This window comes from Sturnira hondurensis, unplaced genomic scaffold (assembly GCF_014824575.4).
Source record: "Sturnira hondurensis isolate 20B ecotype Veracruz unplaced genomic scaffold, ASM1482457v3 Scaffold0014430, whole genome shotgun sequence".
NCBI lineage: Eukaryota > Metazoa > Chordata > Mammalia > Chiroptera > Phyllostomidae > Sturnira > Sturnira hondurensis.
In genome coordinates this window covers 2579324-2601952 of record NW_028087061.1, presented here as the reverse complement: position 1 = coordinate 2601952, position 22629 = coordinate 2579324, and the positions used below count along the sequence as shown (strand labels likewise).

Sequence of the window (22629 nt, the reverse complement as noted above, 5' to 3'; positions counted from 1 at the left end):
TGAGCAAAATAGAACCACAGGCAAGGAAACATGGATCAGACTGAAAGTGACCAGAGTAGGGGAGATAGGGATAATGGCGGAAAGAATGGGAGGGGACTAGACAAAGAACATGTATGAATGACCCATGGAAACAAACAACAGTGTGGGAATTAACTGTGGGAACAGGGGGTGGGATGGGCAGTGCAGGGCAAAGGGGGGAAATTGAGACAACTGTAAGTAACAATAAAAATGATTTAAAAGAAAAAAGAAAAGTAGCTAACCAACTGAGGCATAGCATTTTGTAAAGTTTGAAATGTTTTAGAATTTTGGGTAATTTGTATTTTGGAAGAAATCTCAGCTTTTTAATTATTACTCACTTTACTAGTTACTATTAACAATCAATTAGCCATTTTTCTTTATCTTACTACTTTGGATGAGGCTGCATGCTGTGGGTTTATAGCAGAATATTCTATAAAGATAGACTGTTATTCAACCATCTGGTTGGTTTTCCTGAGGTCAAGCATCAAAGCCAAGATTTAAATATGTTGCAGTTGTAGCAGGAAGAACCAAATTCTAAACTCTACCACTTGCTGCCCGGGTGCCAGAGCCATCAATTTTGTGTCTAAAGACCTTCCTCCGACAGAAATGTGGGAATAGAAGGGAGTGGGGAGTGGAAGTGAGAGAGTGGCTTCCCACAAAAACTGGGCTTTTTGTGCATGTTCCCATCTTCCATTTTAAATGTGTTTTCTTGGTTTTGACACAGTTCTGTGCCTGGCCCTGCACCCCTCCTGCCCCGACAGTTCATTACTGGTGTGACCCAGTTTCTGGTGGAGGCTCTGGTGCCATGGTGATTACTCTTAGGCTCCATATGGCTGTGTTGCTGGGTGCCCAGCTTCTGTACTCACCTGTGATCACCACTCTTGGTCCACCATTTGGCTCTGCCCTCCTGGCAGTCATTGGAACGTGCTTTAAGCCTGACTGCTACTTATCCTTCAGAGGCCAATTCACATGTCATTACCACAGGAAGAATTTCCTGACACCCAAGATAGTTTCACGTCCTCCTGATGTATACCCTTAGAGTCTCCTGTATTTTACCTGCAAGGTGCTTACCACAGTTTATAATTATTTTTGTCATCTGTTCTGTTCATCTTATATCTGGGACAGTGAATGCCACATAGTAGGAGTTCAATAAATGTGTTGAGTAAGCATGAACAAGTGAAGCTTGTGACTTGGGCCCTCGCCTCTTTTATCATGCAATTGTATATGACTTCAGGACAATTATAAAACTTATCTCAGCCTAAGCTTATACATGTATAAAATAGGGATAATACCATTTTATCCACCCCACTGTTTGGGGTGCTGTGTCTGTTGTAGGTGCTTAGTAAATGTTTGTAGAATGAGTGAATGCATATGCTATCTCTGTGATAAGAGATGCTTGTATTTTAACAATGATTTCTTTCATCGAACAGATGAGAGAAATTGAATACCTGAGCAAGAGGAATTTTGTGTATTGAGTGGGGAATTCAGGATTCCATATACCTTTACCCAGGGATCTTTATTTATCCTCTGGTTTTAACTTCATACTGGATTTTTTTAATAGGGGAAGGGGAAATTTTTAAATGGATTTGGACCAAGCTTGTGGTGGTTGACTTTTCCAATTCTTAAGGGGTTTGTGCCTGTCATAGATTTTAACTAAGTTTGATCCACCAAGAACTCAGATTCTGGATTGCATGTACTGTAAAAAAGAAGCAGCGGTGGATGTTCATCTGAAGACCAGAGAGAGTTCTACAGCGTTAACCTTCCCATCAATTGGTACAGCTGCTTGGCCTTCTGAAACAGTGGCGGAATAATATATTGACCTTGGAGGGATGGCAAAAATGCTTTCAGCCCAAGAATTCCTTGTCCTACATGCTTCAGAGGCTGGCCTAACTTAACCTGCCTATTTCCACTATCAGTGCAGTAAATATACCTTGCATATCTTGCATATAAAATATAAATTTCTTTTTCTTGCTCATCTCTCTCCACCTTGTCCACCCACTTCTGGTATTTCTCCCTCCCATTTCCTTAGTCTGGGGGTGTCAAACTCATTTTCACCGGGGGCCACACCAGCCTCGAGGTTGCCTTCAAAGGGCCGAATGTAATTTTAGGACTGTATAAATGTCACTACTACTTAACTAGCGGCAAGGAGCTCGGCGCTGCTGCCTGGTTAGAAATAAGGTGCCTGGCCAGATAAAGCAAGGTGGAGAGCCAGATTCAGCTCAAGAGCCTTATGTTTGCCACCTGTCCCTTATGCGTAAAGAATAGAGAGAAGGGAGAAAATGTAGGAAGGGTCCAAATGTAACTAGACTTACATATTTTATTTGAGCCTCATCTCTTTGGAGAAAGGGAAATAGCTGAAAGGAGTAAGTTAGAGATGATCTGATAAAACACACCAGAGGTGCGAAGAAGGAAATCCTTCATTAGAATATCTGCTGAAGGCGAAATGAGGCGAGCCTGGAGAGGGAATTCAGAGATAATTCTTGGTATTTAGCACTGTGATCTGGGAGTGCGATCACACTGCTGAGCAAGGAAGGACAGCAGGTGGAGGAACTCCAAAGCAAGTACTGCGAGTTTGTAACTAGTCTGGGGCTCCTGACCAAGTGACCCCATTTGGGTGGCAGGATTCGTCAAGGTAATCTGACCCTTATTCCCACTTTATCTCCTAGAGGTCCTCAGAGTCATTGCCCTTAAATGAATATGAATTCACGTGTGGACTCCTCCTGTCCGCTGACCATGTCCTAGGCTGAGTGTGACTCAGGGAGCTGGGAGGCCAGTACTGCTGCGGAGGGTAAGTCTGAGCCTTTGACCTGGATCTGGGCTCGGGCTCGGGCTCAGGCTCAGGCTCAGGCTCGAGCTCCAGCTCTGACTCAGGTTCCAGCTCGGACTCAGGCTCCATCTCATGATCCAGGTCCAGCCCCGTCTGTTGTTCCGACTCCAGCGTGGGCTCCAGCTCCATGTCTAGCTCTGACTCCTCTTCTGTTATTGGCTCTTGGATCTTGGTGAAGCCAGGTCTTATATTTTGGGGTATTTCTAGGATACTGCTGCTTGTTTTATGTTTTGAATTTATATCCTGAAATAAATACAATTCAATGGGTTAACATTTCCAATTAAATTGAACTTTGAATAGTCAAGGAATTTCAGAATGCAATAGGACTTAAGGTACCAGAAATCATGAGTTTCTGGCAAAGTAGAAAATATTTCTGGCCTACATCTGCTTTTCATCCTTTTTGTACCCACTGGTTCCTCAGTTACTCACTATTCTTTAGGCTCAATCAATCCATAACTCCTGATTTCTCTCGATTTTCTAACTAGCCTGGCTTTCATGATCAACCATGTGGCTAGTAATGGTCTTGGCGGCATTCTCAAACATCTTGTCTTCTTGATCCCCAACCCCTCAGTGCATCCTCAGCAGGGCATGAATGGCCCTTTCACGACCTGGCCTCTGGCCATCTTCTTTAGCTTTATCTCCACACTTTGCTCTAGACGTAAAGTTAACCAAACGTACCTGACTACTGCTTACCTTTGTTCGTGTTGCTCCCTGTGCCTGCCTTGCCTATCTCCCTCTTAGCCACTTACACTTATTCATTGTTCCAGAGTCACATCAAAGATCACTAACCAGGATCTTTGCTTCGTATTCCACCTGTACCTCACTCACAGCTCTATCGTAGCACCAGAAGTGTATTGCCTTATTCATCTACAAATCTACCTCCCCTATTAAGCCCCTAAGCTCCTTGAGCTAGATGGTTCCTGATATCCCCAGTACCAGGCCCTGAGTGTGCAACAGAGCAGATGCCCCACAGGCTCCGGGAACCTGCCTTGCTGCGGCATTCCACAGAATTAACACCTTTCACCCTTCCTGAAACATTTTCTTCTCTTCTGCCATATGACACTCTTTTGCTTTTCCTCCTTTCTTTCTGGTTGTTTCTTTCTGGTCTCTCTGTTGTCTCCTCTACTTCTTCTGAATGTTGGCATGCCCTGAGGCTTGGCCCTGGGACCCATCCCTTCTCCATCGATACAACCCTCATAGGCAATTTTATTTAGTCCCATAATTTTCATTGCCATCTATATGTGCTGATGGCTTTTGGTCATAACCCTTCCCATGATTGGCTGGTTCATATATCCACTTCCATCCTTGACATCTGCACTTCAGTGTTTAATAGGTATTTTGGTTTTAATGCATTGTAATGGCAATTTTCCTTTCCTAGTCTTCCCCAGTTTAAATGCTAGAAAACATGATATATTCTATACCAAGTCTTAAGTTCTGATGAAAATGTTACTAAACTAGAAAAATACTTTTTAAAAACATAGTAAATATAGTGTCCATCTTAAGTCAACTATTACCACTATCCTTAATAGAGAGACATAAAAAGCTTTTCTCATTAAATTCAGAGTAAGATAAGACTCATCATTATTACTTAAATTGTTCTGGGAGGGCTAGCTAATGCCACGATATGATACTAAAATAAGAATTCTAACAATTAGAAAATAACATTTGTATTTGTAGAAAATATTTTTCATCTAGAAAACTCAAGAGAATTAACAATGGAACCTTCCTGGACTAGTAAAAGGATTCACAAAATGGCCAAATCACTTAATAAAAATCAATAGCTTTCCTATATATCAGCAGTTGCCAGTTAGAAAATATAATGAAAAAGAAGATTGATTTTAAAAAGCAATAAAATTGTAGAAGATAAAGTTAAAGTACCTATGATTTCTCTACATGAAGAAAGCCACAAAATCTTACTATGAATGCAACATTTAAAAAGACTGAGTAAATGTAGAGGCTGCCCACGTAGGAAAAACATGTTCAAATCTAGCTGCGGGGGAAACAGTTTCTCTGGATAAGCAGGGGCACACAACCTGTGTGAATCCTCAACAAAGGTAAGGAAACACCTGGTAATACATTACTTAGAAAAATAAAAGGGCTACCTTTTACTTATTAAAATTTCTATAAACACTTACTGCTCTGGTCATTCTTTTTTGTCACAAATGCCAATGTTATTGAAATGTAGTAAGTCAACAAATCTGGGGTTTAATTAAAAATAACTTCTAATCATTAGGTGATATTTTGGTGCCCATCTGTGTATTAATTTTCTTTTTTTGTTGAGGGGGGCAGGCACTGTTAACCTTGAAAGATACTGATTTGAAAACACTGAGGTGGGCCCGGGTCTTTATTTATTGTTAACAAATGATTAAAAATTCTGGCTTGTATATCATTCTCCTTTTCGTTTGGTCAGGCTGAGTAAATCGTGTTACTCAGAATGGAAATAGTAGTCCAAGTGTTAGACTGGTGGATTTTCACCTCTGTGAGTGCATTAGTTTTATTATTCGTCCCAAGGTGGGGTGGGGGTAGATTGCAAAGGCACAGCTGGAGAAGATGTTTGAAATATTTAGTCACTGATATGGCACTGGCACCAACTAAGCTTTCTGCAAAAGGGCCCCTGCGTCTCTGTGGGGTTGGCCCTCCCTTCAGTTGGGACAGGGCCCTGAATGGCACCCAGATGCCTTGGCAGTGGGGGAACCTGGGATAGAGGCCCACTGCTGTTTGCCAACTGATAAGGAACAGTTCATCGTCTCCAAGTCTGGCACAGCCAAACTCAAAAGCCTTTCCCGGACAGCGATCATCTCTATCTGATCAGGTGTCTCTCCCGATCTCACCCCCAAGCCACGTCCCCCGCCCCCCGCCTCACCCTGATGCCTCACATCATCCAACCTTTTCTGTTTCTGAGTAGGTTTCCTGTATCACTGTCTCAGATTCATCCACGCTTAACTCGGAGGACTCTGGGAACTTCCGTGACAAGGCAAACAGCACAGCGTCATGGAGGGTGAGGAACAGTTGGGCCTTGGTGATGCCAGCATCAAAGAAGTCATTTCTCTCAAAGGCCTTGACCACAGAGGCTGCAAACCAAACCCAGAACACACACAGGGTCAGACACCTGGGAAGGAGAGCACCCAGGTGCAAAACACAGCCCTCGCGTTTGGCGGAGGCTACTCACAGTGACTCCCTGCAATGAGCACCAGAATGTTGGCGTTCTGGAAGGCGTTGCACATCTGCAGGGAGGGAGTAAGTTGGCATTAGGGATTCTCTCACTCACTGGGAAAGAGCCTTCTAATTAGGGGAGCTATAAAATCCCTCTGGTCACTCACTTGTCTGGGGTATACGTGCCTTGACATACAGTTCAAACTCTGTAAACCTTTGATAGGTGGACTTCTATATGCTGGGAAGTGTCTAAGGTGCTGGGACTACAAAAGAGAATCAGGCCATCTCACACGGGGTGGGGAGGGAGAGTGATGGAGGGTTGCCCACAGTCTCAGGGGGGAAACAGTTCACGTAAAGAGAGAATGTCATGTGAGTACAGTGCGAGGATGGAGACAGGCACAGGTGTGCCGGGAACACACTGGACGGTCCTCAAGAACGACTATCTCTTGCCATTAGTGCTTAGTGTTTGCATGTGATCCCCTCCTCCTGGAGACGGTCAAATGAGACGAGGCCGGGAGTGGAACTGAGGAGCCTGAGGAGCACATTCAGAGCAGCTCTGCCAAGGTGCACTTGACTTTAGTAAAACACCAGCTATCTAGAAGTATCAGATTAATAAGCATCTGATACTGAGCTAACGTTTACTTCAGCCAATATGTGTGCTCTGGGACAATAAAGTTCAATTCTAAGCAAGTCAATATTAAACTTCATACTCTGAGGCTGAATAGACCAACCCTGAGCACTAATTTTAAAATGTGGAAAAAACCCACCAAAACACAAAACAACTAAAACAGACTACTACTTTCACTTGCAAGAGGAAACAAAGTCATCCTTGATCGCATGGTAAACCATGAAGTTGTTTGGTGAAGGGCCACAGTGGACATACTCTAAATGACACACATGGGAGACTGAAATTCCATGAATTAGGAAGAAGTTTAAATTGAGTGGTTGTCTCTAGTAAGAACGAGTGCTGGGATTTTTCTTACGAAGTTCAAGTTTTCAATGATAATATTTGAAATTATTTCCTCTAATATGGTTTCAAAGAACAATTACAAAAAGAATGAAAAAATCTGTATTTAAGTGTAAAAGTGCACCATGCATCTGAAGGCTGAGAAGGTAGGTGTCTGCTAGCACCTCCATGTTGGAGGCGGGGCAGGAAGTCATCAGGAGGGGCAACTGTGGATGGATCCTACCAAGGCCCAGAAGGCGAGAGAGGAAAGGGAGGAGGAGGAGACGGCACAACTGCTTTAAGTTCTGGTGAGGCGCATGCCATTTACTAATTGTGAGCCCAGGACTCTTAGGGGGAAATATGGCTTGTCTCTCAGGCTGTGTAAGATTTAAATGGGATCATGTATATAAATGTGCCCAACTCAGTATGTAGGCATTTCATAATGTAGGGTGAATGAACTCTGAAGTAACAACTAGAGCACAGGCCTGGGAGAAGAGAACACAGCCTACTAGGATGACCAAAGATGGAATAGCCCAGAAGACAAGACATTATCATGTATACTTGATTCTAAAAACAGGATGGGGAAAAAGCATCTCATGGGTGAGACCCTGAACACTAATCTCTTCCATGTCTCTCACTTTATAGATGAGGAAACCAAGACCCTGTGCAATTTAATAAGTTATCTCTGGTCAGATGGACAGTGAGCAGAAGCTAGGACAGAGCATACATCTGCAGACCACCCACCAGAGTTCTTGCTGCTTTGAAAATAGTATTCCTTTAGGAATAAGAAGGTTTGATAATATAGGATACCAGGATAAAAGATGGAAAATCAGCCAAAGAAGAGTATGTCAAGAAAAGGTGGGTGTAGTCAGAGCCGGGAAGTGGGTGTTCAGAATGTTTAAACCTGAGCCATCACCAATGGAGGCAAGACTGAGATACAGGCTTTAAATGGGGTAAGCTAGCTGAAAAAAAGATACTGTACTTATCAGACATCAAACAAACCAATACGGTTAGTTTGCATCTTCACTGACTGTACTGTGTAAGAGAGAGAGACATGAAAACTGTCCGAGAAACCAGGGAGTGGAGAGAAGCCAGGACTTAAGGGACACAGCTTTTGAAGGAAGGGCCTTCCCTGCCCTGTTCACCCAAAGACGCAGCAGTGAAGAGGGATCTGGGGGCACCCTGTGGGTACTGCATCCCCAAGCTTGTGGTGTCATCTCAGAACAACTACAAATCCAAGTGTCTTATAATGTGTAGCTCAGAGCAGCTGAATAATGGAGAATTTTTGGTGAGCTTGTTCTCTGTAGCATTCAAGGATAGCAAGCATCCTTGAAAAGAGTTGCAGCTAACTCCCAGGATACACGGGAAATTGCTGGGTGAGGCACAGATTGCTGTTCCAACGGTGTTAACAGTTTCCCAGTTTTCATTCCTTGAGCAATATACTATGCCACATGTAGGGAGCCAACCCCAGTTCTATAAATGAGAGTTGGTTCACTTTCTACTTATTCTGGTTGACCTTAAACTATCTCAGTATCCAAGTTTCTAGTGGCCCGGGAACCACGTAGTAGCTGATCAGTGACTGATGCAATTCAGTCAGGGTTGGGGTGGTGCTGGTAGAGTGGGATCATAGCTCTTGTTAAAGCCACCTCGGTGCTTACCTGTCTTAATATGACTGAAGCCCATGAATCCACAAAATGCACCATGGAGAAATCCAGGATGACGGTGTGGGTGGTGGGTAGAAGAGATGATTCTGAATAAGGGATGGCTGACCTGCTCCTGACCTGGCTTTCAGCAGCAGCAGGAAATGACATTGCTCTATCTCTAGAGAGGTTTTTAGAAAGCCACGTTCTCTCCACATCCTCATAATTTTGCTCTTGATTTCTCTGAAACGTCGAAGATGCTATGTACGGTACTTGTTCATCAGATGAAGTTTGGCTCGTGTTCCTGCTGTCCAAACGTGTGCAGTGGATCAGGTTAATGGAGGATCCGTCGTAGTACTGTTTACTTTCAAACCGTTCTGTGTAAACAACCTGGACAGGAGTTAGGGGAGGGCTGCCATAAGACTCAAACAAGGGCTGGAAGTGCGCGTAACTGTGCCATTTCTGTCTACTAACTCACTTTCCTCTCCCAAAGGTAACTTCTCCACAGTGTATGCATCTTTAATTGGGTGTCTCACTCTCCCTTCAAGCTCATGACTAAAAAACACATTCATCTTGCTTTATCCTCACCACTCAGAAGCTTCCCCTCCCAACTTCCCTACGTGCATCAATGACATCACCGTGGTCCTAGTGAGCTGATTCATTTCCCTCATCCCTGGGTTCTAATTAGCCTCCAGTGCCTTCTAATGCTGAAGTATTTTTTCTGTCAGGTCCTTTTCTCAACACCACCTTCTTTTATCAATGAGATGGTCTTCTGTCCAACTTCCTTAGGAAGTAAAAAAACTACCTGAGCAGGGTTGTCTTTACCTTTCACTCTTTTCACCTTCCAACAGGCCTGGATGCCTGCCATGGCTGAAGTTCACTGTCAAGCACCAGGAATACAATAGCCTGCAAGTGTGAGCACCAGCTCTGCAGCCACAGGGACCCATTCTACCTGGGGAATGGCATGTGTCCTTTCAAAGGATAACTAACAATACATGTAGACAAGCACTGTAAGGCATGTGGAAAAACGGAAGGAACTCATTTGCTAGAGTGGTACAATTTGGGAAAAACTCTTTTTCCTCTTTCATAGTCTCATAGTTCTGGGCATGTAGTAGGAGCTCGATAAATATCAGGTGATTCTATTCTACTCTCAGGTATATTTGCTGATGTCCTGCGAATGCCCTCGATAATACTTAGTGCAGAGTGAATAAACCATAAAAATTAGATATAGGGTTGATTCTGTCCTCTTAGCAAGAAAGTCGGTATTTTCAGGGAGCTCAGTAGAACCTGCACTTTGTTAGGGCTCATGGCAACCTGTGTGGCTGCCCCATGTTTGCGGGGCCCGTGTGAGGAGGCCTCTTTGCCTGGGACAGGAGGTGTTTGTGTGGGGGTGTAAATCTGTGGGTGGGGGGGGCATGTCTGTAGATAGAGCTGCTCCCCCCAGCATGTTGTAGTCTGGGTTAATTGCCCCACAGCTAGAAATGAGCAGCCCTGCTCTGGGGAAAGGGAATATTTAGAGCAAGTTTGAGTGGGAAATAATAACACTTTGTTCATCAGCTGAAATGACCTTCAGGTGCTGTAAGATCCCCATCTATGCTTATGGCCATTCATAGCCCATCATCACTTCCTTGGTCACAGGCAGACAGCAGGAGACCCTGGTAGATCCTTGAGGACCCCAGCCACCTTGACCCTGCCTGAGTTGGGATTATAAGACAATTTTTAAAGCCCAACATTTGCAGAACTCTAAAGGCAGGCAGCTAAATGTCTGGAAAATAGGCACAACTAGGTAATTACTCTCTGCATTTAGTAAGTCTCTAGCCATTGACTAGGGAGTCAAGAGTCATCACCGTGTCCTCCCACCTACTTTCAGGTCACGATCTGAACCTCAGAGGGGAACTCGTATCTTCATTTCTGAGTAGAAATCTTTAATTTCCAATTACCCATGGTCCATCTAAGAGTCAAAATCCCTGAGGGGCTTTGATTTTCTTTTCTTAAAACAACAACTAACTGCTTACACACTTCTTTAGAAACATGGGGGGAAATGCAGAGAAGAAGAGGTTCCTAACCCTGGGTGGTGGCTCCAGCTCGTCACAGTTGCAGAAACACCGACAAATCTTGCCTTCCCGTGAGCCGTCTTCACTTTTATGAAACAGGCCGAACACTTCTTCTTCTGTAAGCGGCACCCTTACCATCTCCATCTGACAGACAGAAGAGGGCTCTCAGGAGAGGGCAAGCGGCAGCAGGTGGCCTGGAGCAGGCCCAGGGGAGGGCGAGGGGAGCCCTCACCTCTTCCAACAGCCTGCGCTTCAGGTGGTGCACATTGACAAACGTGATGGAGTTGCAGCACTGGAAGATTTTCACCCCAGGAATGGCCACGATCTGCAAGACAAATGTAAAGTTCGGAGAAATTACTCAGGTCTCTTACGGAGTGAGGAAAAATCTTTAGAACCTCCTGGAGACTCTGTGTTCTTCGTTTTAAGAGGCAAGAGCCGGCAAGTTCCTTCCTCCCGTTTTCACCCCCTGCTTTTCCTGCTTTCTGTTTTCCCCTCCACTTCCTCACTCCTCTCTTCCACTTGGGCCTTCCGCCCCCTAAAGTACATTTTAAAATCATCCTTAACTGGCTGCAGGACTTGAGAATTTACCTACCTCGTCAAGTTCCCCACCTCAACCATTGTGTGCCCCTCGCCCAGCCTTTGTCAAGCATGTCTAGAGTGCAGCAAACAACAGCAAAGGGATCTGGTAGAAAAACTAAGCAGCAGACCCAGTCTACCCCACCCTTTGGGCAAAGGAGTGGGGCTGGTTTGGAGTCTTACCTCCCGATAGTCATGGATGCTTCTATAAATGTTGGTGTTAGGGATCTGACCCAGGAGGAGAATCTTAGTTCTGAAAGGAAATGCATTTGCCTTTAGGTCATGGTTGCCTCACCTGCGTGGCTAATCTCCTGTTGCCTGAAACTAAGTACCTGTGTGACTGAACAGTGATCAAGAAGAAGGCAAAAGCTACGGAAACAAGTAGTCCAATGTCCAGTCCCAGGAAAATTGCAGATGTGAATGTCACCATCCAAATAGTCTTATAGAAAAGGAGACGGAAAAAGGAAAAAACGTGATAAGAAGCAGAATGAAAAAAAATCACCAGTCCTCCCCCTCAGCTCAGCCTCTCCCTCTCCCTCCTGACACCTGGGATTTAGAGAACAAATTCCAACAGCCATGTGAGCTGATGCCATTACAAGTGGCTGGGTTCCAAGGGACTCAAGAGAAATGCCAAGAGATTCTTTTATGCTTCCTTGGATCATTTCTGCAATTCTCTCTTGAAACTTTAGTTTCCTCGCATGCAAAATAGGAGTAATAATATCTACTTTATAGGCTTTCTTGAGATTAGAAATGCCATTTGAAAAGCAACCCAGAACACTCATCAAATGGCAGTTGCTTTTTTAAGATCTATAATAGTTACTGGGAGTTTCAGCAACCTTTCCAAGCCCTTCTCCATCACTCTCAGCAGGTGACTTGACTTTCCCCTTCACAGAGAAGATAGGCTGAAGCTCCCTCAAATGTGCCCTTCCCCCTCCACCTGCCACTTGTTACTTAGCGTCTGTGCTCAACTTGCCTCCGTCTCCTCTACCCGGTCAGAAGTGCTCTCTCTCCCCCTAAAGCCAGAAGCTCTGCCTGTGCCCTGGACCATATAGTCTTAGCTCCTCGGGGACCTGAACCCAAAAATTATCCCCTTTTGTATCTCTGCCTCTACTGCCTTCCCTCTCATTATATTACCCTGCCCCATCTTTTATTTCTTGCTGTTTCTCCTTTCTGTACCCCAGCTCTGTGCTCCAGCGAGAAGGGGGAAGCTCCATCAGTTACTCTGGCAAGACATCTCCTTCTCTTAGTAGGTTTTGTGTCTCTGGGTTGAAAGTCATTCAAATATGCAGTACATGACAAAGCCTTTGTACTAAATGTGTGTGTAACTATAGCCACTTAATTAATTCCTTTTTATTTAATTTTGCATAGTTGGAGTGAGGTCTCAGTGTTTCCATGCACCAACAACCCGACTCCCTATTTATAGCAAATGGAGAGTCCTAGGCCTCAGAGTTGCTAGTGTCCTTCGTGTTGACCTCGTTTGTTTGTCCTTTTTCCCTCTGTCCAACCTTCCCCTCCACCCGCCCCTACCTCAGCCAGTGCATTTACACTCACACAGTCATATTGGCTCTGCCTCCACAGGCTGGGGAGGTAGTAAATGGTTTCAAGGTAGGGTAGGATGTTGCTCACAATAATACCGGCCAGCACAGCCTGTGGGGAAAAGATAAACTCTGCTTTATTTTCCCTTCAGGGGTAAACTCCCAAACCTTCACAAAGGAACCACCAAAAGTTAGCGTTGCCACTCGGAGACATTAGGTGTTGATATTCCATAAACTATCAAGTTTGTGCTTTAAGTCATTGTCTAATCGAGTAAGTATTCCCCGACAAGGTGAGGCCAGGGCCTGATTCAGACAGGAAGGCCTCACCACGCCCCTTTTCGATTCTGACAGTGGGAGGAAGAGTCGCCAGAGACTGCAGCCCTCTTGCCCCTCTGTGTCCACGTGGTCACTTTTGGTGCATGGGGGAGGACCCTCAGGGAAGGGCACCTTTGGCTACTTGGCCTTGCTTTGTCTAGTTTGCTGGACACATCTGTGTTACCACATTGCGGAGAACCACTGTCAGATTGGATGACAAATTAAGGGAACTTCCATTCAGAGAAACTCTGAAATAGTGTCCATTGGGCTTCTATTCATGATGCACTATAATTATTTCAACAATGAGATACCATTTATTTTTTGTCCATAAAATAGCAAGTTGAAACATCTCATGTATGGTTGTTGTGTATGAAACAGTACAACCCTTTTGGAAAATAATCTGGCAATATATCAATATGTGCTGATATGCTTTCACTCAGAAATTTTGTTTTACTTTAGAAATCTATGCTAAATATAGAAAAGGATAGATGTACAAAATTATTCATTGTTGTGTTATTTATAAGAACAAAAATTCAGACAATCTAATTTTCCAATAATAAGCAAATAACTGCCCTGGCTGGTGTGGTTCAGTGGATGAGTCCCGGACTGTGAACCAAAGTGTTGCCAGTTTGATCCGGGTCAGAACACATGCCTGGTAGAACCATAGAAATGGAGATCACATGGAAGGTTAACAACAGGGGAGTGGGAGGAGGAGAAGGGGGAGAAGGTACAGAGAATAAGTAGCATAGACGGTAGGTAGAAAATCGGGGGGAGGGCAAGAATAGTAGGGGAAATATAGAATCTAAAGAACTACACATGGACATAAACAAAAGGGGGAATGGTGGGGGAGGGGTGTGCAGGGTGGAGGGGAATGAAGGGGGGAAATGGGACAACTGTAATGGCATAATCAATAAAGTATATTTAAAAAAAAAGAACACATGTCTGGGTTGCAGGCTAGGTTCCCAGTAGGGGGCGCTCTAGAGACAACCAAACATTGATATTTCTCTCCCTCTCTCCCTCTCTTTTCCTCTTTAAAAATAAATAAATAAAATCTTTAAAAAATAACTAAATAATCATAATATGAGGTATCATGCTATATATTAAATACAAACAAGAATACAAAGTTGTATGTCCAGTTAGGTCACAACTCTGCAAAGCAACATCCATTCATAGAAAATAATATTGATCATATATATGCCAAAATGTTAATAGTGGTTTATTTGTAGTTGTGGATGATTTTTTAAAATAGATTTTATTGATTATACCATTACAGTTGTTCTATTCCCCCCTTCATTCCCCTCCACTCTGCACACCCCTCCCCCACCATCCCCCCCTTTAGTTTATGACCATGTGTCTCAAGTTCTTTAGATTCTATATTTCCCCTACTATTCTTGCCCTCCCCCTCTCTATTTTTTTTACCTACTGTCTATGCTACTTATTTTCTGAGGAGGAGAAGGGGGGAGAAGATACAGAAAATATGGATGATATTTTTATCTATTAGGACTTTTTAAAAGTTTTTTTAAAATAATCATGTCTACTTTGCTAATAGAAAGAAAGTTTCTTAAATATGAGAAAATGAAAATCTATACTCGTGCCCTGACTGGTGTGGCTCAGTTGGTTGGCCATCATCCTGCACAGTGAAGGGTCACCAGTTTGATGATTTCTGGTTCAGGGCACATGCCGGGGTTGCCAGTTCGGTCCTGGGTAGGGGTGTGTAAGAGGCAACTGATTGATGTTTCTCTCTCATATTGATGGTTCTCTCCCTCTCCATCCTTTCCTCTCTCTCAAGAAATAAATAAATAAATAAATCTTTAAACAGAATCTATACTCGTAAGATGTAAAAATCATCAGGGCCTTAAAGTAGAACTAACCTTCTTTAAGAAATATTTTCATGTGTTCATGAAATTCCAGCAATGGCTTAACATTTCTCAGCCTTTTCCTAGACCCCCTTTCCCCCATGTACTCTGCCCGGGAATTGGAACTGATGCCACCCAGTCCTGCCTGCCAGGCCTGGCTGGGTCCAAGCTTACTCTGGTTTTCTGAGGTCACTCAGTGAACAGTTGGACTCAACGATAGAGGAGGGAAGAACAAAGATGAAATTAGCAGAAAGTATCTTTTATTATTGATTTTACATCTACTGAGCTTTGATCAGATAAAGTTGATCAGTATGTAATTTGAAAACATTTACTAAATTTCCTTTTGACATTAAAAAAAAGAATATATATGTCAGTTCCTGAACTTGATTACTAATTGCATGGGCTTTTTCCATCTGCTCTTGTTCAGGATTTCCCTTTTTTGAAGTTTGCACCAAATGAATGTCTAAGCTGTAAAGATCTGTATTTGTTGGAATTAAAGATTGTTTAGTTTAAAAAAAAAGAAGTCAGCAGAAATGACTTCTTTCCCATTTTCATCTTCTTTTCAGTTAAGAATCTCCAAACTTTCTGCAATTTGCAGGAAGACATGGTGGGAAGAAAAATAATTTCAACTTCATAGGGTTTTTGCAAGACTTTTGGCTTGAGAGGAGTGGGAAGAGGAAACATATTTTCATAAAACAATATATAATAAAAATTAGCTTTCTGAATATTAAGGTTAGACATGCTCATGTGTAAATAAGAATCAAATTATATATAATTTCCATCATCCAAGAGATAACTATTGTTAACATTTTAGTGTGTTCTATACCTTTTTCACACAAATTGAAACAATATTGAATATACTATTTTGTATCATGTTTTGAAAATTTTGTGTTAATTTCTTTGCTAACTAATTGATATCTTAGCCAAGATGCTCCAAAAATTCTTTCAATAAGGATTTTGCAACAAGCAGTTCACAGTCTTTCAAAGAAGAGAGGACTCTTGAGTCCCCATAGGGCCCATTGGTACAGTAATTCAGATGTTCCACCCATCAGGTTGCATCCACCTTTCTCACCCAGCACATCCCAACGAGATGCTAGAAAAATCATGTGACATAGCATGGGTGACCGAAAGCGGGGGTTGTTCTGTCTCTACCATATGCACAATAAAGGAGTGCTCCCTACTTTTATCACTAGCTTTCAGTAAATACGGACAGATTTTTATTTGTTTGGAATTTTTTTAAAAATCTGATTCTTCTAGCAATAAAGAAAAAATATCATTGTTCAAAGTAAATCAGTGAGTGGATTTGTTAAAATAGACTCCAAGAGTGATCACACCAAAGGTGCTATACAAACTAAATTCTGGAGATGACTTCTGCTGGGGATCAGAGGACAGCTTGTGTGATAAACCCAGGCTTATTCCCATCCTCCAGGCATACCCTCTGTGGCTGGGTTTCAAGGTCCCTGAGTGACAGGAGCGGAAGGCAGCAATAGCCTTGAGGTGGTCCTGCTCTGCGGCAACCCGATATTCACCAGGTGGAATCAGCGTGTTCCAAAGGATGGAGGTGGCATTCACAACCACTCCAGCTTCAGGGGCTGCCACCTCAGTGTGTAACCAAGCTGCCAACACTAGAATGAAACCTTCTCCCGCCTCTTTAGTATGATCTAAAAACTGGCTAAAGGGAACATTAAAGAAATATAAAAGGAAATTACGTTCTCTAAGCATTGATTTCTATTGTAACTTAGAACAAATTGATTAATCAATAATTATTAATTAATTAATTAATGCACCTGGAAATCTCTCAATGCAAGGTGGTAGATTTCATACAAAGGGAAGAAATGGCACATAAGTACATAGGAGCAACCCAGCTGATCACATTTATAACTCAGCTTTCAGACCTTGCATTGTAAACTAACCAAGAGACAGTGTGGAAGCAAGGGAGAGATTGAGTTCACATGAATGCAAAACAAGGCCTTCTGGAAACGGTTTAGGAAACCAGATGGCACGAATGCACAGTGAGTTTCTAAGCCTGTGTTGGAATGGGCGTTCTGGCATCTGAAGTCTATTTTGATCCTTTTTAACTGAATCCTTACTTATAAAGCTTACTTATAGCTTAAGCAGTTAAAAGATGATTAATGAGAATGAGAATAATAACAATAATGACTAATGTTTCTTGGGTGCTTATTATTAGCCAACACTCTTCTCTCTATATTATATGTAATATCTTATTTAACTCCCAATCCTGTGAGGTAGATGCTATTATTTTAAAGGAAAAGGGCAAGCAGCAGGCCAGGGCAGACACTGGAGACAAGCTGAATGCAATTCTCCTCAGAGATACCCACCAAGATGTAATCTGGAGATCAGGCTTTCTTGGCATAGTCATTTGATCAGTTCTACTTACATTTGGCAGTTCATAGAAAAAGTCTTCCACCTTCGTCATCAGGAGCAGCATCACACCTGCTCCTACCAGAGATGCAAACTGAGGAGACAGAGTGGGTTGGAGAGAGACCATTAGGAGCATGTTGGCCCCTGCCTGCAACTGAAGCCTTCAGCTGGGTAAAAAGCATGTCAGCTTTTATTAAAAGGAGTCGAGTGTAACCATCAGCATAGGTGCATTTTTGTTCAACTGATGATATTGTCAGGTCTTGTCTAAGTGCTAAATGCATGCTAAATACAGAGCCGTTGAGTGAACACACAGATGCTTTCTGAAAAGTTGCAAACTGTGTTGGTTACTTGAATCTATTGCCATAGCTTTTCACTATGAATCTGAAATCTCCTAAAACCCTGAGCGCATTCCCTCCTAACTTTAACCCCTCCTTGAACAATTTAGAAAAATCCTAGTAGAGTCATCACTGTCAGCTCTGAAATCCCAATCATTTTACTTCTCTTATCAATAAATATCCCACACCTCACTTAGAGCATGGGGACAAGGCAGGGAGGCCAGTCCTTGGAAAGCAGAGAAGAAGGAAAGGGACCTACTCAGGTACAACAGGGAAGAACAGTGGCCAGAACTGAATAAGCAGGAAGATGGACTGGGAGACAGTCCAACTGGACACGGACCTGGGGCTTTTCTCGTCCCTTCTGCTGTGGGCCTGCCAACACCTCAGGCCCAGGCCATGGCTGGAAGAGCTGCAACCAGTGGAGACAAGTGGGTTCTAGCTCTGGAAAAACTAAATAGAAATCCATACACACACATATACACAGCTTGTATTTATGCCAGACAGAAAAATAGAGCTGCCCTTGGTGGCAGGTCATCTCTGAGAGGTTCAGAGCCAGACCCCCAGTTTCTCTGTAGTACTAAGGAAAGTTGAAGAAATAGAGGTGTTCTCAGGAAGAGGGAATCAAAAGTCCCCAGAGAGAAGGGATGGAGAAAACACCCACTGACAAAGAAGGCTGAGCCAGTCTGAGAGGCCTTTTTGGGCCCAGATCAGAAACTCAGAGTGGAGGTTGGGCAACTCCCATATGTAGGGCCAGGGGCCAGCAGCATTCTCTGCTTGAACTAATGACTTGTACTGGGTGAATCAGGGTCTCAGGAAAGGGTTCACCAGCCTCCATAGAGATGTGCCTCCTATGAGGGGTCACAGTAGGGAGAGATGTCATTGGTAGGAAAGTGCGCTGCACACGAGAACAATGCAGCAACAGGAAACAGGATGAGAGCCAGGGGCTGCCTTGGAGGCAGACACTTTGTCCAGCAGACATAAGCCACCCCAGGCTGAACTGAAGCCCTTCTCCCTGCCCGCCATCTGTACCCATCTAACCGTCCCTCGGTAATCTGCAGAAGTCCCACTTCCTCCATCTTTCTCCTTGCAATATTTATGGCTTTTTAAATTTATTGTACTTACTCTGCACTTAATTTTACTTGTACTGCAATTCAGTTTTTTTCTAGTTGTGTCTTTATGTAATGCTTATAGGCTGAATTCAACAAAGTAAATCAACAAAGTTAGTTCCCAGTATCTTACAGTCAAAAGATACTGGGAACTAAAGCCCGGAATTGCCATTTCCATGTCTTCTTATCATAGAACCCTCTCATTCTGACTTCAGAGGTTTTTTGTTCTTACATAGAACATCCTTCTTTCTAACATAACCCACCTTCCTTCTTCCTGTTAAGGAGTAGAGGAAAAGGGCTTCTCCGTAAAGCCAATGTGTCTGGCGGAAGCTCTATGATGACAAAGTCCAGTCCACATAGACTGATATGACATGGTCTTACTTTAGACCCACACTCTTGCCCTTGCTCAATATTCTGCCTTTTATTAGCTTTCACCAGACATTTCACCCAATTTAGCCTGGGCTGGGACATTTTACCTTTTCTCATTAAAAGTTAGTGTCCAAGTGACATGGGTTACCCCACCCCAATAAATACCTAAGACTCCTCCCTTCACTATGTAACAGGCGCATCAGGACAAAAAAAATAGACCAAATGAAAGAACAGATCAAAGCTCCAGGAAAAATATAACTAAGCAATGAAGAGATAGTCAACCTATCAGATGCACAGTTCAAAACACTGGAAATCAGGATGCTCACAGAATTGGTTGAATTTAGTCATGAATTAGGTGAAAAATGAAGACTATGCTAAGTGAAATATAGGAAAATGTACAGGGAACCAATAGTGATGGGAAGGAAACTGGGACTCATATCAACAGTGTGGACCAGAAGGAAGAAAAAAACATACGATCAGAAAAGAATGAAGAAACAAGAGTTCAAAAAATTGAGGGGAGGCTTAGGAACCTCCAGGACATCTTCAAACATTCCAACATCCAAATTATAGGGGTACCAGAAGGGGAAAAGAAACAGCCACAAGTGGAAAACTTATTTGAACAAATAATAAAGGAGAACTTCCCCAGTCTGGCAAAGGAAATAGACTTCCAGGAAATCCAGGAAGCTCAGAGAGTCCCAAAGAAGTTGGATTCAAGAAGGAACACACCAAGGCACATCATAATTATATTAGCCAAGATTAAAATGAAGTAGAGAATTCTAGAAGCAGCAAGAGATAAAGGGACAGTCACCTACAAAGGAGTGCCCGTAGGACTGTCAGCTGATTTCTCAAAAGAAACCTTACAGGCAAGAAGGGGCTGGAAAGAAGTATTCCAAGTCATGAAAGGCAAAGACCTCCATCCAAGATTGCCCTATCCAGCCAAGCTTTCATTTAGAATGGAAGGGCAGATGTAGTGCTTCTCAGATAAGGTCAAGTTTAAGGAGTTCATTATCACCAAGCCCTTGTTATATGAAATGTTAAAGGGACTTATCTAAGAAAAAGAAGATAAAAAACATGTACAGTAAAATGACAGCAAACTCATAGGTATTAACAATCACACCTAAAACAAAAACAAAAGCAAACTAGGCAAACAACTAGAACAGGAACAGAACCACAGAAATGGAGATCACATGGAGGGTTATCAGCAGGGGAGTGGGAGGAGGAGAAGGAGGGAGAAGGTACAGAGAATAAGTAGCATAAATGTAGGAAGAAAATAGAAAGGGGCAGGGTAAGAATAGTATAGGAAATGTAGAAGCCAAAGAACTTATATGTATGACCCATGGACATGAACTAAAGTGGGGAAATGCGGGTGGGAGGGGGTGTGCAGGGTGGAGGGGAGTGAAGGGGGGAAATGGGACAACTGCAATAGCATAATCAATAAAATATACTTTAAAAAAGTTAGTATCCATTCTTCCAACACTTCAGTTTCTGAGCATGGCTATAGCTGCCTACCATGCTTCTGCAACCTTAGCTTGTGTTTGACCCCTGTCACTGTTTCTCTGCCTTTGAACCTTGACCCATTCTCTAATTTTAATTTTGATGGTTCTTCGACATTTCATCAGGCTACAGAGCTGAGATGGAACACCTCTCATTCTGTAAAGTTGTGACTTTGATCTAGTAAGTTCAACATTCATGAGCGTTGCACTCATGCCTGCAGTTAGGCAAGGGGGTTGGCCTTTAGAACCTTCTTTGCCATCCCTCTTCCTTTCCTCCCCCAGCCCCCAGTACCCCACCCATACACTTAGTTTATTCATTCAGAATACCTGAAGAGAGTCTGACTTTGATAATTTTCTCTTACACAAAGGTAGAATGGTCATAAATTCTCTAGGCTCACCTAGACAAAGACCTTACTTTCTATCATGAGATCCCCATGCCAGGCCCTTGGAGGAAGACAAGACAGTTTTTAGTTTGGCTGCCAGGGTGCAGAGAGATGTGTTGTTGCTTTCCCAGACTAGGGCTGAGAATGTATCTCTCATAGAGAAAATATAAATGGGTGATGGTTAGTTTACCTGATATTATCTTGCAGGCATGTTACATGGAAAATAGTGGGGGTTTTTTGTGGGCTAAAACAGAGAAGCTTATCATATATAATAATACTTCTATAGAGAATTACTTTCAAGTTCCACAATGACAAATAACTTTTAAGACAAAAATCTCAGCAAAAATTAAGGCAAGCATGAAATTCAAATTTTTCCAAGAGATCTTCCCCAACAAGTATAACATTGAAAAGTAACAAAATGGAGACAGACCATTATACTAAGCAAAATACAAGTACCATGTGGTTTCACTCATATGTGGAATCTAATGAACTAACAAAGAAAATAAAATAGACTCATAGATAGAGAACAGACCGACAGCTGTCAGAGGGGTGGAGGGTTGTGGGGTGGGTAAAAGAAATGAGGGGCTCAAACAAAGAAGACAAAAAACCAAACCAAACAAACAGAAAACCTCATAGACACAGGCAACAGCGTGGTGATTACCAGCGGGAAGGGGAGTAGAGGGAAGTAGAAGAGAGAGAGGGCAGATACATGGTGACAGAGACTTGACTTGGGGTGGTGAACACACAATACAACATACAGGTGATGCAGCATAAATTGTACATCTGAACCTTTATAATTTTATTAACCAATGTCAACCCAATAAGTTCAATTAAAAAATAAAATAGCATCATGATTAAACTAATGCAATTCCTTTCTATGAATATATATAAAGAAACATAAATATCTTTATAGGTTAGAGACCAAATTCTGTTTCAACATACCTGTTGTCTTCCTCCAGATTTATCCTGGATGATGGTGCTGACAACAGCACCAGTGACTACACAAGATCTGAAAAATGAGCTGACGACATTGCAAAGCCCAATGACTATTAGGTCCTATAAAGAAATGGCAAACATATACTTGAAGCCTGTGTGATCTTGTTGCCCAATGTCACCTCAATAAATAGAATAAATAAATAAATAAATAAATAAGCAAGCAAGCTTTACTGAAAAAAAAAGAAAAGAAATGGCAAACAATTTAGGCCTACTACTTGTTGAAGAATGCTGACAAGTAAGTACTGTCTATTTCTTATGTATGAGGATAGGTTGCTTATATCACTTCAAATAACACTGAAATATTGTTAGAAAGAACAAAGGGATGGCAAATCTGGCTTCTACATTAAGATGAAACTTCATTTTAGGTAGTGACCACAAGAAAAGCTCTTTTTCAAAGTGAGAAAATGAGACTCTTGCCTTTTTATTCTCCTTCTCATGATCACTAGGACTTAGAATGACAGAGAGAACTTAGTACTGGTTTTCTCTCTTCCTTTTAAACTATCCTAAAAGTCAAAGTGGGATACCCATGCTTCCAGATTTCCTTTCTGAGTCCTACGGAAAGGGCTGAACTGAGCAGATTTCCCAAAAATAAGAAAAGACAACTCTTTCTGGGAGATTGACTTAAGTATATATATTAGTAGCCTG

At 42.6% G+C, this 22629-nt stretch overlaps 1 protein-coding gene across 1 annotated transcript in view; it reads right to left on the bottom strand.

Moving 5' to 3' along the window:
* Positions 1-2385: 2385 nt before the first annotated feature.
* Positions 2386-22629, bottom strand: part of SLC26A8 (solute carrier family 26 member 8) — a 77128-nt gene continuing 56884 nt past the window's right edge. The window contains exons 9-19 of the mRNA XM_037063316.1: positions 21931-22044; positions 17319-17396; positions 12766-12861; positions 11547-11653; positions 11398-11467; positions 10871-10963; positions 10651-10782; positions 8603-8974; positions 6015-6069; positions 5732-5916; positions 2386-3088 (exon numbers count right to left, since the gene is read on the bottom strand). Coding sequence (XP_036919211.1) covers positions 2681-3088; positions 5732-5916; positions 6015-6069; positions 8603-8974; positions 10651-10782; positions 10871-10963; positions 11398-11467; positions 11547-11653; positions 12766-12861; positions 17319-17396; positions 21931-22044 — 1710 coding nt within the window. The 3' untranslated portion in view covers positions 2386-2680. The remainder of the gene's footprint in view (positions 3089-5731; positions 5917-6014; positions 6070-8602; positions 8975-10650; positions 10783-10870; positions 10964-11397; positions 11468-11546; positions 11654-12765; positions 12862-17318; positions 17397-21930; positions 22045-22629) is intronic.